The following is a 16,343-nucleotide window of genomic DNA, read 5'->3' as shown; positions in this document are numbered from 1 at the left end:
ATGAAGAAAATATCTGTCTCATTGTGTTGTGTTTTTATTTATTTGTTTCAGGAAGACTGAACTCTTAATCCCATAGCACTAGCCATAGCCACTGAGTGAAGGAACTAGTTGGGAGGGCAGTCTTTCTGAGAGCTGGCCACAGAGCCATGAGTTGGACTATCCTAGAAACTTTTCCAAAGAGATGACAAATGTAAATTAAGTCAAAATGATACTCTTCATAGTAGAGTGGGGATGTAAAAGATTTAAAGAGAACCAACAATTGGCAGTAAAATTAGAAACTGAGGAACACAGAAAAGTTTTATTTTTTCCCCAGATTCTAAAAGACAGAGTAAGTCAGCCATTTGATTAGAAGTTATGGTAAAAGAGACACGATCAATGCAAGGCTAGTCCGTAGCAACTGGAAAAGAAGAGACAGAAACATATAAGAGTTCATTGTATAATGGGGGAGACAGGCATCAAATCAAATAATCATGCAAACAGATATGAAATTACAACTTTGATGTCAGATGTAAACATGTTACACGACATTATGGGAACCTCTATCAGCAAGACTGGACCAAGTCTGAGGAAATCAGTAATAGATGAGTCCCTTCAGTTGTTAGCAGTACCTGGTAGTAGCAGTTCCTGGATCCTGTCTTCCAGGCTTGTGGAAGTTCCTGGGCATCAATGCCCACAATTCTTTACCAGGAGATATTTTCCTAGCCTACTTTGACCACCTCTTTGTTAATGATATGCACCTGCAGAAAGATTTACAAATGCTTGCCAAGTCTATTTGACCTTTGATTCCCTCTTCTTGGTAGGAATTGATGGATTTCATGCCTATCTCCTTTCAGGATTGCAGAGAGTACAGCAACTTGCAAAAAACACAAGATATTTCAGACAGAGACTGAACAAAATGGGATTCATTATCTACGGCAATGAGGAATCTCCTGTTGTTCCCCTGCTCCTTTATATGCCTGCTAAAGTAGCGTGAGTATCCAACAGACTAAGAACGCCTAAGCCCCCAGGTGAATCTGACTGAAAAGATGATTTTGATACTAGGAGGCTCTTGGGGCGTAAACATTGTATTACACACTTGGAACTGTGTGCCTTGTTCCGAATCCATTGTCACTTCATCAGCAAGACGTTTTCATGTGTATTATAGGAAGGAAATGAGATACTAAGTCCCACCATTTTCACTCTGAATTTGGAGGAGTCACTTACCTCCCAAGGCCCCAACTATAAATTAAGGATGATCCTATGCCTTTACCTGACTCAAGAACTTACTCAGGGAAAACTTGTGAAAATCATCTCTCCCCATATACAAATAGTGCTGGACTTTGTGCTTCCTTCCATCATTGTCCTTGGAAGAAGGAAGCCTCATTTCAGTGGGGAAACAAATGTTGAGAACAATTAAACTAGCTTCCCTCAACTCATACAAGTCAAGCAACAGTAAAACCAAAAGGTAAACCCAAATCTAACCTTCCTCCAAAGACACACTTTATAACACCACCATATATATACATATATGGTCTGCTAAAGAAGATGGAACCAGGGACACACTTTATAACACCACCATATATATACATATATGGTCTGCTAAAGAAGATGGAACGCAGGGTTTTACACATGGCTCAGTTAACACTGAGTCATCTTACCTATACAATATTTTCTATTTTTATAATGAGAGAGAAATATAGAAAGAAAAAAACAAAAAGCACAGCTCCACCATCAATGGAGTACTGGTTGCAATTTCTATATGGTGCTAAGAAACAAATCTGGAACCTCATACATGTTGTGTGCTCTATGTCTGAGCCCCCTCCCTCTGAACCCCTCCACACATGCCTTAACAATAATCTGCAATGCCTCCACCATATGTCTGTTGATTGCAAATCTGAAATTGAGTGTTCATAACAACTGTATAAGGAGAAAAAATATTGCTTCTTGGTATGGCATAGACAATTTATACATGAGTCCAACTTCTATTATTAAACAGAAGTTAGGTAAAAAAAAAAAACTTTCTAAATGTCTAATGCTTGTGTATCCTACCAAGTACAAGGTGGAAACTAATATTCAACATATGTGTATAAAATATTAGAGGTTTTTTTGGGGGGGTTATCACTGGGGCTTGGTGCTGGCACTTCTAATCCACTCTTTCTTGTGGCCATTTCTTCCTATTTTATTGGATAGGACAGAGAGAAATTGAGAGGAACAGAGAGATATAAAGGGGGAGAGAAAGATATCTGCAGACCTACTTCACCACATATGACTCTAGCCCCTGTAGGTGGGGAGCCAGGGGCTCAAACTGGGGTCCTTGCGCAGGTCCTTGCAAATCATACTACATGCACTTAACGCTGTGCACCACTGCCCAGCCCTGAAATTTTAGAGATTTTTGACTCTTCTTCAATATTTCACGGTCAGAACTTTCTTCCAACATTATTACTGGATTGCATCATGCGAGTATGTTAAGTGAAGTAAATCAGAAGGAGATAGAAAAATACCAGATGAGTTCATTTACATGTAGAATTAAAGAAATAAGGTAAGGGAACAAACAGAGTGAAATAAGCATAAACCTTTGGCCTATTCTGCATATTTGGGATTACTAAAATAAGAGAGGAATGGAGAAAGAAAGAGTAATGCCCTGCATTGAGGGGAAAGCTACACTGGTAGTGGGTGAGGTAAGCAGCACATATTTTTGAGATATGGACCCTAGAGACAAAAACGTTCTTCTAAAACAACATTTCCTTGACTTTTTAAAAAATCATATTTTTAAAAGATTGATTCCTAGTCTAGGAAGACAGCATCATTATGTAAAAGACTTTCATGCTTGAGGCGTTGAGGCCCCAGGTTCAATTCCCAGCACCACCATGAACCAGAGTTGAGCAGTGCTCTGGTCATTCTATCTGTATTGTTCTCTCTGTATCTTTCTCACTAAAAATAATTAATTAATTAAACATTTTAAAAGTAAAATTAAAAACTGAGTATTCATGGTAGCATGGATATCCAAAATAATTATTGCACTCTTTGGTTGTATTAGTAAAACAGAACTTGGAAAAAAATAGTCAGGATCCGTTTGTACTCTGCATCACCATGCTATGTTGAACCTGGGTGATATGCCAAACTATCTAGCACCTTCCAATTTAACATTGTGCTAGTGGGGGGTGGGTAATAACATACCTAGTTGAGAACACATGTTATAATACACAAGGACCCAGGTTCAAGCCCCTGGTCCTCACTTGCAACGGGAAAGCTTTACGAGTAGTGAAGCAATGCCACATGTGTCTCTCTGCTTCTCTTCATCTCCATCTCCCCTTTCCCTCTCGATTTCTGACTGTCCCTATCCAATAAATAAAGATACTAAAATTTAAAAAAAAAGATAGTGCAAATGAACAAATAACATCGACAAATGCTGACTGTGCTAAGATATTCAGAGACCTGAGTGAGTCCTAATTAAAGATGGGATGCTTTGAGCCCAGTTTACAAATGAGGATACAAAGACCTCTCTTCTAGTGATTGTAGGTAGTAGAGCCCAGAATTCAAAAATCTGTCTCATTTGCCTCATAAATCTAGTTTTTTGTTTTTTGTTTTGTTTTTAGTGATAATACAGCCTCTCAAGCTTAAGTAGAGAAATACAAAGATCGAATTAAAGCTAAATGGAATAGACACTTAACTCTCTGTAATTCCATCTCTAGTGAATCAAAAGATATTAATCACTACAAGGGAAAAAGTCTAATTCTTTGAGTTTGTAAGGAAAGTTAGAACAGGTAGGTTAGCTCCAAACTGTATTATAGCCTTTTGTTGGCAGAAACTGCTAACAAGCTTATTCTGATGTTTCCATTTCTGGTAATTTCTCTATGGAAAAGTTTTTTGTTTTATGTAGAGAAGCTGTTGAGGAAAGGAGCTAATTGTTTAAGTCCATTTATGAGCACCTCTTTCATTGGCTTTTAAAAGCTTCTGATTTTACTAAAGAGCTGTAGTCTTTCCACATTTCATCCTATCACAGAGTGGAAAACATATCTCTAGTCATTTGCCCTTTTGAACAGAATTCTGCTGCAATTTTGCAACTGGAATCTTCTTTAGAGTTCAGTACAATGTAGTTTCAGCCAAACAATGTCCACTTAGATCTTCAAGAACATGTTGTATTCACTATTTAATAAAGGTTTTATATTTTGCCTTTAAAAGATGTGATGATGATATAGGTAACACAGTGCTAATTTTGATTATTATCACCATTGATATTACTCCTTACTATTTACATCATTTAACTTCTTTCAGCATATGCTTGCTCTGATTTGCTTTGGGGAGTACAAACTCCATTATTTAAAATGTTCAGAATTCATATACATTAAGGCTAGGTTTAGTAGTGTAAGTTTTAAATTCCAAAGTACTCCAGGGTAGCCTCAGATTAAGCTAATGAATCAACAGTAATATATTTTGTTCCACATTCTTTGGCAAAACTCACTTCCTCTGGTACAAAGAGAAACATGTAGACAGTGAAAATGGTCTTTAGGGAGTCCCAAAAACTGGCCTGAGATCATGGGTCAGGTGGTTTGTACTCTAGCAATAAAAGCACTTGACTTGCTTCTCAGACAATTATGTGCTCTCATCCTGTGTAGTTCTGTGGGCAGCCTTCCATAGGTTGATCAAGACAGAAAGAAAACACCCTCTGTTTTCAAGCCTTCTCAGTTAAAAAGCTTCATCTTCTTCCCAGTTGAAATCAAAAGGCAAGTGTTGCCTTGCTAAACCAGGAGGCCAGAGAGACTGTGTTCAGCACATCTTGCATTCTCTATTGCTCCCTATGATAACTAGTGTTTGCCATGAGACAAGTAGAAGGCAGGCAAAATTATAATTCAGCATCTGAGACTCGCAGTATGAACCAGTGTTATTACAAAAAAAAAAAAGTACTTGAAAAGAAGAAGCAGACAGCTAAACAAGAAGAATGAATGAACAAGCAGGCTTGCTTTCTACGTGTCTGGTTCAAGAATGCTTCCTGAGTTATGACTGGAAGGTTTCTGTTGTGCTGTCAGTTTCCAGCCTAAAATAATACACAGGCAACCTCTTAATGCTTCGAACAGACCTGAGGCATTTACCTCACTTATGGGCAAAGCCACTTCGTAATTAAGGTTTCCTGCAGAGAACAGAACAACAGAGCACAAAGAGGAAAAGCTTCACTTGAAGCTCATGCTGTTTTGTCTGATATTAGCTCTTGGCATGAGAAATTTACAACATTTCAATAACTAGTATTCTAGAATCATTACTGTGACTAGCTCTGGAAAAGAATGAGGTTTGAAGTGGTCAGGGGACGAAATTATAGAAAAAAAAGGTTGACCTTGAATCAAACACTTAAACACTTCATAGTTATTTAACTTAGATCCTACAGGTAACACATACCAGCCAGCCTCCTTGTCTTTGCACACATCTTGCCCCCTCCCTGCTGGCCTATTTCCCCTTAATCCAGTCTGTGGGTGTATTATCCCTGAACACATTAGAGGTGTTCATTTACATAAAAAGACCAGGAGATTTTTGCTACTTCCCATCCCTGCTTGAATGAGAAAATACTCAACCTTAGAGGGAGAATATGATTTAAGATTGGCTTCTGAAAAACCTCTGATCCTATAGTAGCTAAATATAAACTTCTTGAAATGTCCAACACCATAGTATAGGTATTAATGTCTCGAAACAAATAGGATTACAATCTATACATATACTTTCTTTAGGAAAATGTAGAGTTAACTGTTTGGTTTTTGCTCTTTGGAACCTCACAGACAAAGAATTATATCTCAATGTAGGCTTATTAAGTCATAGCATATAAGCATTTTCTTTTTTTAATTGTTTTTGTATTTATTTTCCCTTTTGCTGCCCTTGTTTTTATTGTTGCTGTAGTTATCATTGTTGTTATTGATATCGTCGTTGTTAGGACCGAGAGAAATGGAGAGAGGAGGGGACGACAGAAAGGGGGAGAGAAAGATAGACACCTGCAGACCTGCTTCACTGTCTATGAAGCGACCCCCCCTGCAGGCAAGGAGTTGGGAGCTCTAACCGGGATTTTTACGCAGGTCGTTGCACAAACGCACTTAACCCGGCTACCGTCTGACTCCCCAAGCATTTTCTGTTCAGTGTCAAAGACTCAGTTCTTGCTGTCTAATGAGTGTGGCAAATTCCAGAATATACATACTGTATATTCTAGGTGACATCAAGTGACTACCTTCTTTTTCATTTCTATTGTCTTTGATATAAGTTTAATAATTTCAATATTTTTTCTATTATTGGAAAGTAAAATTTAATTAATTCATATTCTCTGCAACATAACTTTGTCATCTCTAACTCAATCTCATTATTTTACTTTTCCCCTAGGGCTTTTGCAAGACATCTATTAAATAGAAAAATTGCGGTGGTGGTTGTTGGATTTCCAGCCACTCCTCTTGCAGAAGCTCGGACTCGGTTTTGTGTCTCAGCAGCACATACCCAGGAGATGTTAGACAAGGTGAGTATACCACAGGTCAACAGATCCTTCAGAACTGCTACCTCAGCTTCTGAGCAATGTTTGTTTGTTTGTTTTCTAATCTAGCTCAGGGTTCTCTAAATTTCTCTAGTTGGCCAAGAAAAAAAGACTGTCAAGAGTAAAACATAGTGATATCTATCTTATGGAAATGTGGATAGGACCCCTTGTGGCAACAACAATCCTGTAAATCAACATTCTCTCAATAAAGTGATACTGAAGATGGGGAAATAAAAATAGGATCAGTGAAGTTCACACTTCACAGTGCACAAGGACTTGGACTCAAGCTCCGAGTCCTCACCTGCAAAGGGGAAGTTTCATGAGTGGTGTAGCAGTGCTATAAAAGTGTCTCCTCTCTGTTTCTCTGCCTCCTTTTTATCTCTCTGTTTCTCATCTTCTCTCATAAAGGGAAAAAAAAAACACTGTCAGAAACAGTGAAGCCCTGTGATAACCCTGGCAACTAAATAAATAAACATCAATAATAAAACTCACTGCAAAAATAAGTAAATAAATAAATAAATGACTATGCCAGTAATACCCACAATAACTCAATAGATAGAAAAGAATCAGTAAAATGAAGACTTGAGTAAAATTAATATTTTCCTTCTGTGGAAAAGACTAACCAGCTAGTGAAATGCTGTACTCTTTATTTGTTCTTTAATGCAATGGTCAAAGATTAGATGTCCATAGATGTGGTTGCTTACCTCTGGGCTCTTAATTCTATTCCACTGGTCAGTGTGTCTATTCAATTTCCAGTACCAAGCAGTTTTGATTACAATGGACCTATAATACAATTTGAGATCTGAGAGTGTGATGCCTCCAGTTTTGTTCTTTCTTCTCAAGATTGCTTTGGCAATTCTAGGTCTTTTCTGGTTCCAGGTAAATATTTGTAGTTTTTGTTCTATTCTCCTAGAAAAAGTAGTTGGAATCTTGATGGCGATAGCATTAAATTTGTATACAGCTCTGAGTAGTATATTTGTTTTGATGATGTTAATTCTTCCAACCCATGAACATGGAATATCTTTCCACTTCTTTGTGTCTTCTTCTATTTTCTTGAATAGTGACTCATAATTTTCAGTATACAAGTCTTCCACTTCTTTGGTTAGGTTTATTCCTATATGTTATATTTTATTGTTGTTATTGTTGCTATAGTAAAAGGAATTGGTTCTGGATTTCTTCTTCTTCCAGCTGAGTGTTTGCATAAAGGAATGCCACTGACTTTTGTAGCCTTACACTTTACTATGTTACCTGATAAGTTCCAAAAACTTCCTGCTGAATTCTTTAGGTTTTTCTACGTATATTGTTATACAATCTACAAATAGGGAGAGTTTGACTTCTTCTTTTCCAATCTGTATCCCTTTAATTCCATGATCCTGCCAGATTGCTATCACAAGAACTTTCAACACCATATTGAATAATAATGGTGATAGTGAAAATTCATGGAGTTTACAGTCAATAATATTTATACACCTTTCCTATATTTGGGGACTACTCTTTTCCCTGATCCAGCTTTCTGGTCCTTTTTCCAGCCATGACATCATCTTCTCAGACAATAACTTGGATCCACCTGCATATCAGATTTCAGGGTCAGGGAAAAAAATTAGCATAGCCATAGGCCCTTTGGAATATAACTAAAATATGCCTATTAGCTATCTACAGAATGGAGACACCCCCCCCCCCAACTCTTCTGCACTACTCCAGGTTCCAGGAGCTAGCAGAAAGTTGGATTAGGGCAGGCAGTAGTTCCCATTCTTACAAAAAAAAGAAAAAAATCTATAGCTAAAAGTAACTATTTACCTCCATCTACCTGCTCCAGGGCCCATATGTAAATACATATTTATATTTAGCTCCAGAACCTGTGTAACCTCTAAGTCCCTATGGGTGTGAGCTTATAGCTCATGGTTACATCTGAGGTACATTGCAGGCTGAACTCATTTCAGGACCAGTCTTTTTCGAGTGGCAGAGCAAGGTACCCCCGGCCTTCCTTCGGAGACTGGGGCTTTATGGTAGAGCCAAGGTCCTGAGAGGGCTGTTTCTTATGGAAGCGACCAGTGGTAGTGGAAAGAGGGACCCTTTAGAGCTCAAGGCTCATCATATGTGTACAGGAATCCAAGGATTCCCTAACTAGGGCCCCAGATGATCAGGTGGTATGATATTGACCAAATAGGTCATTATTAAGTGGGCTAGTCTCTTGCCCTTATTCAACTTTTGTAGTCCTTTATCTGATTATCTTAGATTTTCTCTCAGTTGTTTAATCATTGCATATCATTTGTTGAGCCCAACCAGAGTTAGGTTTTGGGAATCTGTCTTTTTTGGGCCTTTCTGCTAGGCTGTCCTGATAATTTATTCTGAATGCATTCAGTTACAGAATTTAGGATGCCTTCTTTAGGCACTTCAACCATTATTGAGCACTTTGAGTTCTATGACTGCCCCTTGTTTTTATAGATATGTGTACACCTGTATTCACTACCCTAAACCTTACCCTAATCTGGTATCTGTTACTTAGTTAAATAACTTGGATGTAGGTAGTCCCATGTGTTAGGAAAAGTCTTACCAGATTTGAAGAGTTGTGAGGTTGACTTCTCAGGCTGGTATCTCTGGTTACAGTCCACAGTAGGATTTCAATAGCAGTGGGATGGCTATACCAGTAGCAATTTGGCTGAAGTAGACAAAGTTGGTATGGTGGTAAGGAAGAGGGTTTAGCTCTTCCTTGAAGATTTTGTAGAATTTATTTGTAAAATCATATGGTTCAGGACTTTCATTCTTTTTAAGGTTTTTGATAACTGTTTCTATTTCGTTGGCAGTGATTGGCCTGTTCATATTATCTAGTTCCTCTTTACTTAATTTTGGAAGTTTGTAGGTATCTAGGAACTCACCTATTTCTTCCAGGTTCTCTAGTTTAGTGGCATATAATTGTTCATAGAAGCTTCACATGATATGTTGAATTTCTATGGTGTCTGTTGTGATATCTCCTCTTTCATTTATAATCAAATTTATTTGGGTCTTCTTCATTTTTTGTTTTGTGAGTCTGACTAAAGGTTTGTCGATTTTGTTCACTCTTTCAAAGAACTAATATTTATTTTTTGTTGATCTTTTGTATGGTTTTCTTATTTTCAGTGTTATTTATTTCTGCCCTACCTTTAGTTATTTAAGTCCTTCTGGTTGCTTTAGGGTTCCTTTGTTGTTCTTCTAAGTCTTTAAGGTGTGCAATCAGATTGTTTACTTGAGCCTTTTTTTATTTAAGAAAGGATAAATTAACAAATTTTATATATTTTTTAAATATAAATACTTTATTTAACTTTAATATGAGAGAGGGAGACTGAGACCAGAACGCTGCTGAGCTCTGGCTTATGGTGGTGCTGGGGGTTGAACCTGGGACTTCGGATCCTCAGGCATGAGAGACTTTTGCAGAGCCATTATGTTGTCTCCCCATAAAAAAATTTTTTTTAATTTATTATTATCTTTATTTATTGGATGGAGACAGTCATAAATCAAGAGGGAGGAGGGTGATAGAGAAAGAGAGAGACAAAGAGACACCTGCAGCCCTGCTTCACCACTTGTAAAGCTTTCCCTCTGCAGGTGGGGACCAGGGGTTCAAACCTGGGTCCTTGTGCATTATAATACATGCGCTCAACCAGGTGTGTCACCTGGGTCCCTTACTTGAGCCTTTACTTGTTTCCAAATGTGCTTGAATGGCTATAAATTTCCCTCTCAATACTGCCTTAGCTATGTCCCAAATATTTTGATAGCTATTGTCTTCATTTTAATTGGACTCGCAAAACGTTTTGATTTCTTTCTTAATTTCCTCATTGACCCAGTAGCTGTTAAGTAGATTACTGTTGAGTTTCCACATTTTGGGACTTTTACTAATTTTTTGTTTATTGTTAAGTATTAATTTAACTCCACTGTGGTCTGTGAAGATGGTTGATATGATTTCAATGCTCTTGAATTTTCTGACACTGTCTTTGTGGCTTAACATATGGTCTATCCTTAAGAATGACTCATGTGGACTTGAATAGAATGTGTATTCCAGTTTCTTGGGGTGAATGACTCAGAAAATGTTAAATAGTTCTAGTTTATCTCTTCATTTAGCTGGCTTGCTTCTTTATTCATTTTCTACTTAGATGATCTGTCAAGCTGAGAGATTGGGGTGTGGCAATACCTTACTATTATTGTGTTGCTGTTAATATATTGTTGTAGCTCTTTCAGTAGATGTTTGATGTATTTAGATGTCCTCTCATTGGGTGCACAGGTGTTAATAATCGTTAAGCCCTCTTGATTGAGCATTAAGTAATGTCCACCCCTACCTTTAAAAAATTTATTTATTTTGGGAGTCAGGTGGTAGCACAGTGGGTTAAGCGCAGGTGGCACGAAGCGCAAGGATCGGCATAAGGATCCTGGTTCGAGCCCTGGCTCCCCACCTCTGGGGGGGTCACTTCACAGGCAGTGAAGCAGGTCTGCAGGTGTTTGTCTTCCTCTCCCCCTGTCTTCCCCTCCTCTCTCCATTTCTCTCTGTCCTATCCAACAACAATGACATCAACAACAGTAATAATAATAACTACAACAACAAGGAAAACAAAAGGAAAAATAAATAATAAAAAAAATTTAAAAAAAGAAAAAATTTATTTATTTTAAGGTCTATAGTGTCACATATGAGAATAGCTGTTCCTGCCCTTTTTTGTGGTCCATTGTCATGTATGGTAGTTTTCCAACCTTTCACTTTGAGTCTGTGTTTGTCTTGCTGAGATAGGTGGAATTCCTGTACACAACATATGGTTGGGTTGTGTTTTCTGATCCATCTTCCTGCTCTTTGCTTTTTGGTAGGTGAATTGAAGCCACTAATATTTGTTTTCTTTTTTATTATTATTTTTAGTATGTATTTATTTATTTACTTTTTTCTGCCCTTGTTATTTTTATTGTTGTTGTAGTTATTATTATTGTTGTTTATGTCATTGTTGGATAGGATAGAGAGAAATGGAGAGACGAGGGGAAGACAGAGAAGAGGAGAGAAAGACAGACACCTGCAGACCTGCTTCACCACCTGTGAAGCGACTCCCCTGCAGGTGGGGAGCTGGGGGCTCAAACCTGGATCCTTACCAGTCCTTGCACTTCGCACCACGTGCGTTTAATCCGCTGCACTACTGCCCAATTCCCAAGCCATTAACATTTATTGATACTATAGAATGAAGATATTTTAACACCATTATTGTAGATTTTTAGAGTATTCTGATATATGGCATGTTTATGGTAATCTGATTGTTTATAGGAAACCTTTCAGAACTTCTTTCAGGGCAGGCTTGGTGATAGTTGATTCCTTCAACGTTTCTTCTCTGAGAAGGTTTTTATGCCTCCATCTAGTCTGAATGACAGTCTAGCAGGATACAGTATTCTTGGTTGAAAGCCTTTCTCATTGAGCACTCGATAGATATCTTGCCATTCTCTTCTGGCCTGTAGTGTTTGTATGGAGAAGTCTTCTGCTAATCTTATGGATTTTCCTCTGTAGGTGACTCTTTTTCTCTTGCAGCCTTCAGGATCCTTTCTTCATTCTTATTCCTTTTAATTCTAAATATGATGTGTCTTGGTGTCTTTAAGTCTGGGTTAATTCTGTTTGGGACCCTCAGGGCTTTTTGAACCTTTATGTCTTTTATGTTGTCTAGTTTTGGGAAGTGCTCATCTGTTATGTCCTGTAGAATGCTTTCTTCGTTTTACTCTCTTTCTTCCTCTGGTAGGCCTATAATGTGTTTATTATTGAAGTCATCCCATATGTCTCTGTTGTTGTTTTCGGTATCTCTTAATCTTTTTTTTGAAATATCTTATTTCTTTCTTAGTTTTCAATCTTGCTAATTCTATTTTTTTGCCTCATTTATTCTATTCTCTCTCCTCTCTGTTGTTTTTTGTAGCTCATCTATTTGGTTACCCTGTTCTGATACAGTAGTCACTTGTTCAGCTAGTTGTGCTCTTAGCTCAGTTATTTCAGCTTTCAGCTCTCTAATTAACTAAAAATAGTGTTTTCTTTCAGAGTCTCATTTGTTGTTTCTGCATTTCTTAAGGTGGGTATCTTAAATGATATCAGTTTGAAAGACTTGACAAAAAGGAAAGTCTATAAGAGTTCTATTGGTCATTTATTCTAATGTTGACAACTTGCTTTATCTTTTCTTTTTTTTTAACTTTTAATTATCTTTATTTATTATATAAAGATAGCCAAAAATTGAGAGGATAAGGGGAAAGATAGAGGGAAAGAGACAGAGAGACACTTGCAGCACTGCTCCACAACTCGCAAAGCTTTTACCCTGCAGGTGGGGACCAGAGGCTAGAACCTGGGTCCTTGGGAGTTGGGCGGTAGTGCAGCGGGATAAGCACATGTGGCACAAAGCCCAAGGACCAAAGCATAAGGATACCAGTTCAAGCCCCCGTCTCCCCACCTGCAAGGTAGTTGCTTCACAAGGAGTGAAGCAGGTCTGCAGGTGACTCTCTTTCTCTCCTCCCTCTTTCTTCCCCTCCTCTCTCTATTTCTCTCTGACCTATCCAACAACAATGACATCAATAACAATAACAACTACAACAATAAAAAACAACAAGGGCAACAAAAGGGAATAAATAAATAAATATTTTTTTAAAAGAACCTGAGTCCTTGCACATGTGCACTCAACCAGGCACACCACTACCTGACCCCTCAGTCTATCTTTTCCAAAGCATTTGACCCTAATATTGTGTTCATCTTCATCTGATAGGCTAATAAAAACAGAACCAAAAGGTAAAAAGAGACATGTTTGATACTATAGGATAAGTGACATAATGATAATAAAGAATATATTTTTATATTCTAGAGTAGTGTCTATAACTGTCTATATATTCGCTTGTCTACATTAAGAGAATTCAAACAAATAAGACCTTTCCCTTATGATTTAAATTGTATTACTATATAGAACATAAAGATGACTATTTGTGGAGAGATGGAGAAGAATATTAATCAATTTCCACTGATCTTCTGGTCAGTTGGCTTTAATCAGTTTATTTTGTTATGAAGATATAACTTCATATACAAACATCTTTCTTTGCCACAAGGTTATATATGTCATTCAAATTTAAAATAAAAAATAAGGGTAAGTGGGTGTTACTTGCCTTTATGCCTCTCTTCATACCACCAAAATAAAATAAACAATGATGATGTAGAGTTGAACCACTAAGCTATATTAAATATAAGGAGTTAGCATTTAAAATTCCTTAAGGTCTTACTTATAAATTATACCTTAATGATTCCTTGATATTCCTCTTTTTCTTTAACTTCAAAGAAGCTGACAAAATTGTGGCTCTCTGTAAGGCCTGACATATACCTGGACTCCAGAGTCACTTAGAAATTTAAAGATGGGAGCCACTGGTGGCACACCTGGTTAAGTGCACACATTACAGTGCACAAGGACCCAGGTTCAACCCCTGGCCCCCACCTGCATAGGGAAATCTTCACGAGTGGTGAAGCAGGGCTGTAGGTGTCTATCTGTCTCTCTCCCTTTCTGCCTTCCCTTCCACTCTCAATTTCTTTCTATATATATCCAATAATAAATAAATAATTAAAAAAAAAGAAATTTAAAGATGACCTCACCAGTGTGTCCAAGAACCCAACCTCCCCAGCACCCTACACCACTAGGGAAAGATAGAAACAGGCTAGGGATCTGGATCAACCTGTCAACACCCATGTCCTGTGGAGAAAAGCAAGTATAGAAGCCAGACCTTCCACCTTCTGCACCCCATGATGTTTGTTTTTTTGGTTTGAAGGACACAATATATAATTTTTTAATTTATTTTTTATTTTTATTCCTGATTTGTTACTGATTTAATAATCATCAACAAGATTGTGGGATAAGATACAATTCCCACCACCACAGTTCTGTATCCCATCCTCTCCATTAAAAGGTTCCCTATTGTTTACCGCTCTGGGAGTATGGACCAAAGATTTTTATGGGGTGTGGAAGATGGAAGGTCTGGCTTCTGTAATTGCTTCTCCACTTGACATGGGAGTTGCCAGGTCAATCTGTAACCCCAACTTGTTTCTGTCTGTCCCTAGTGGGGCAGGGCTCTGAGGAGGTGAGGTTCCAGGACACATTGATGAGGTTGTCTACCCAGGGAAGTCAGGTTGGCGGCATGGCAGCATCTGCAACTTGTTAGCAGAAAAGCATTAAGATCTTTGGTCCAGAGGGATAAAGAAAAGGAAAACTTCCAATAGAGGGAATGGGATATAGAACTCTGGTGACGGGGATTGTATGGAATTGTACCATTCCTATGCCACAATCTTGTCAGTCATTATTATATCACTAATAAAGATTTTTTTAAAGAGAAATTTAAAGATAACTGATGAAAATTAATATCATTGCAGGTTTTGGAAGCTCTAGATGAGATGGGTGAACTCCTGCAACTGAAATATTCCAGGAAGAAGAATTCAGCATGCCCTGAACTCTATGATGAGACAAACTTTGAACTCAATGATTAAGTTTTCTGGCTCTGAATGGAATCTAAAAACTTTGCCAGAAAGATGGCCCTCCTCCCCTCAAAACAACTATAACTGAATTTCTCCCCAAACTCTCCGCCTTCCAGGACAAAATTAGTTTCAAGACCAGTTTAACTGAACTGAGGGAGACATTGTTATTGCATTTTTATATTTCCAACTTGGTGCTACAGAGGCAAAAATATGGTTCCAAATTTTAAATTTCTCTTCTCCCAAGTATTCTGCTACAAGTACATACACACTTCTTAGAATATTTTTAATGGCATTGAGCCTTGTTTAAGCTGCTACTGTGCAACCTCTTTGGTCCAGATCCTTTCAGGAGTTCTAACCATATAAGAGGTCTTGATTTTAAATTCTATAAATTTCACTATGTAGTTGTTTATTTCATCTGCTCACATGGGCAATGGTAGTGGGCAATAGTTGACCTTCTGGTTCTATTCAAAAAAGCTTCATATATAATTCATCTGTATCATGGGAAGTTCCAAACAGAAGGATGCAAAATAAATGTTATTTCTACCATTGGCCACACTTGGACTTTTTTCCAAGGGCAAGTGTCAAAAGACATAGTTAATGTTTCAAAGGAGAGAGCATAACTGGCCAGCAGAAATGAGAGATATATTTGAAGGAAATTTTCCTTTTTCTTCTGCTGGTCTCCTATAGTTTTACAATTAAGTATTTGAGGTTTGGAAAATTGAAGATTTTTTTTTCATAAGGAAAGGGGGTGAATGAAAGCACAAACCAATTTTAGGCCTTCACTAAGACTGAAAAATATTATGATAACTTGAGCATTGTTGGTACCATGCAGAACAAATGTTAATGTGTACAACCTTCAATGACTTTAAGGAATGAGTTGTCATTTTCCTATTGAATATTGAATCAATGATAAAATCTGATTTTCTTTAGAATTGAGTTCCAACACTACACTTGGAGAACATATTGACTTTAAAGCTTCTTGCCATTAAAAGTAAAGTTTACTCAACCTTTTCAAGATCTACTAAATAATGCTGTGATTCAAGACATGCAGTCCAACATGGTGGACTTGCCCACTATTAGGCAACTAATTGTAATTTACTTGAGTTCTACCTATCTCTCTGTAAATGTGAAAACAAACTTTTCTTCAAAGGTGCTTTTTGTTAATTGGATCTAGTTGGTATGGAAAAAAATCAAATGGAAAACCTTATCTTTAACAAGCTCCCAGATGGTTCCCAGATTTGGAAAATCTAAAGAGCAGTGGTGACCTTTTAGCAAAGCTTCTGTAATAATAGTTTGAATGAGTTACAGAACATTCCACTCCACCAAATGACACTATAAACAAATCACTTCAAGAGAGATTTGACTTGGTGTGACACACATGGACCCAAAATT

General features: G+C 37.6%; 1 protein-coding gene across 1 annotated transcript in view; it reads left to right on the top strand.

Moving 5' to 3' along the window:
- Positions 1 to 15,957, top strand: part of SPTLC3 (serine palmitoyltransferase long chain base subunit 3) — a 158,085-nt gene extending 142,128 nt beyond the window's left edge. The window contains exons 10-12 of the mRNA XM_007526075.3: positions 834 to 969; positions 6,334 to 6,463; positions 14,850 to 15,957. Of these exons, the coding sequence (XP_007526137.1) occupies positions 834 to 969; positions 6,334 to 6,463; positions 14,850 to 14,963 (380 nt within the window). The 3' untranslated portion in view covers positions 14,964 to 15,957. The remainder of the gene's footprint in view (positions 1 to 833; positions 970 to 6,333; positions 6,464 to 14,849) is intronic.
- Positions 15,958 to 16,343: the final 386 nt, after the last annotated feature.

This window comes from Erinaceus europaeus, chromosome 1 (assembly GCF_950295315.1).
Source record: "Erinaceus europaeus chromosome 1, mEriEur2.1, whole genome shotgun sequence".
NCBI classification, from domain to species: Eukaryota; Metazoa; Chordata; class Mammalia; order Eulipotyphla; family Erinaceidae; genus Erinaceus; species Erinaceus europaeus.
This window is presented reverse-complemented; position numbering and strand designations above follow the sequence as displayed.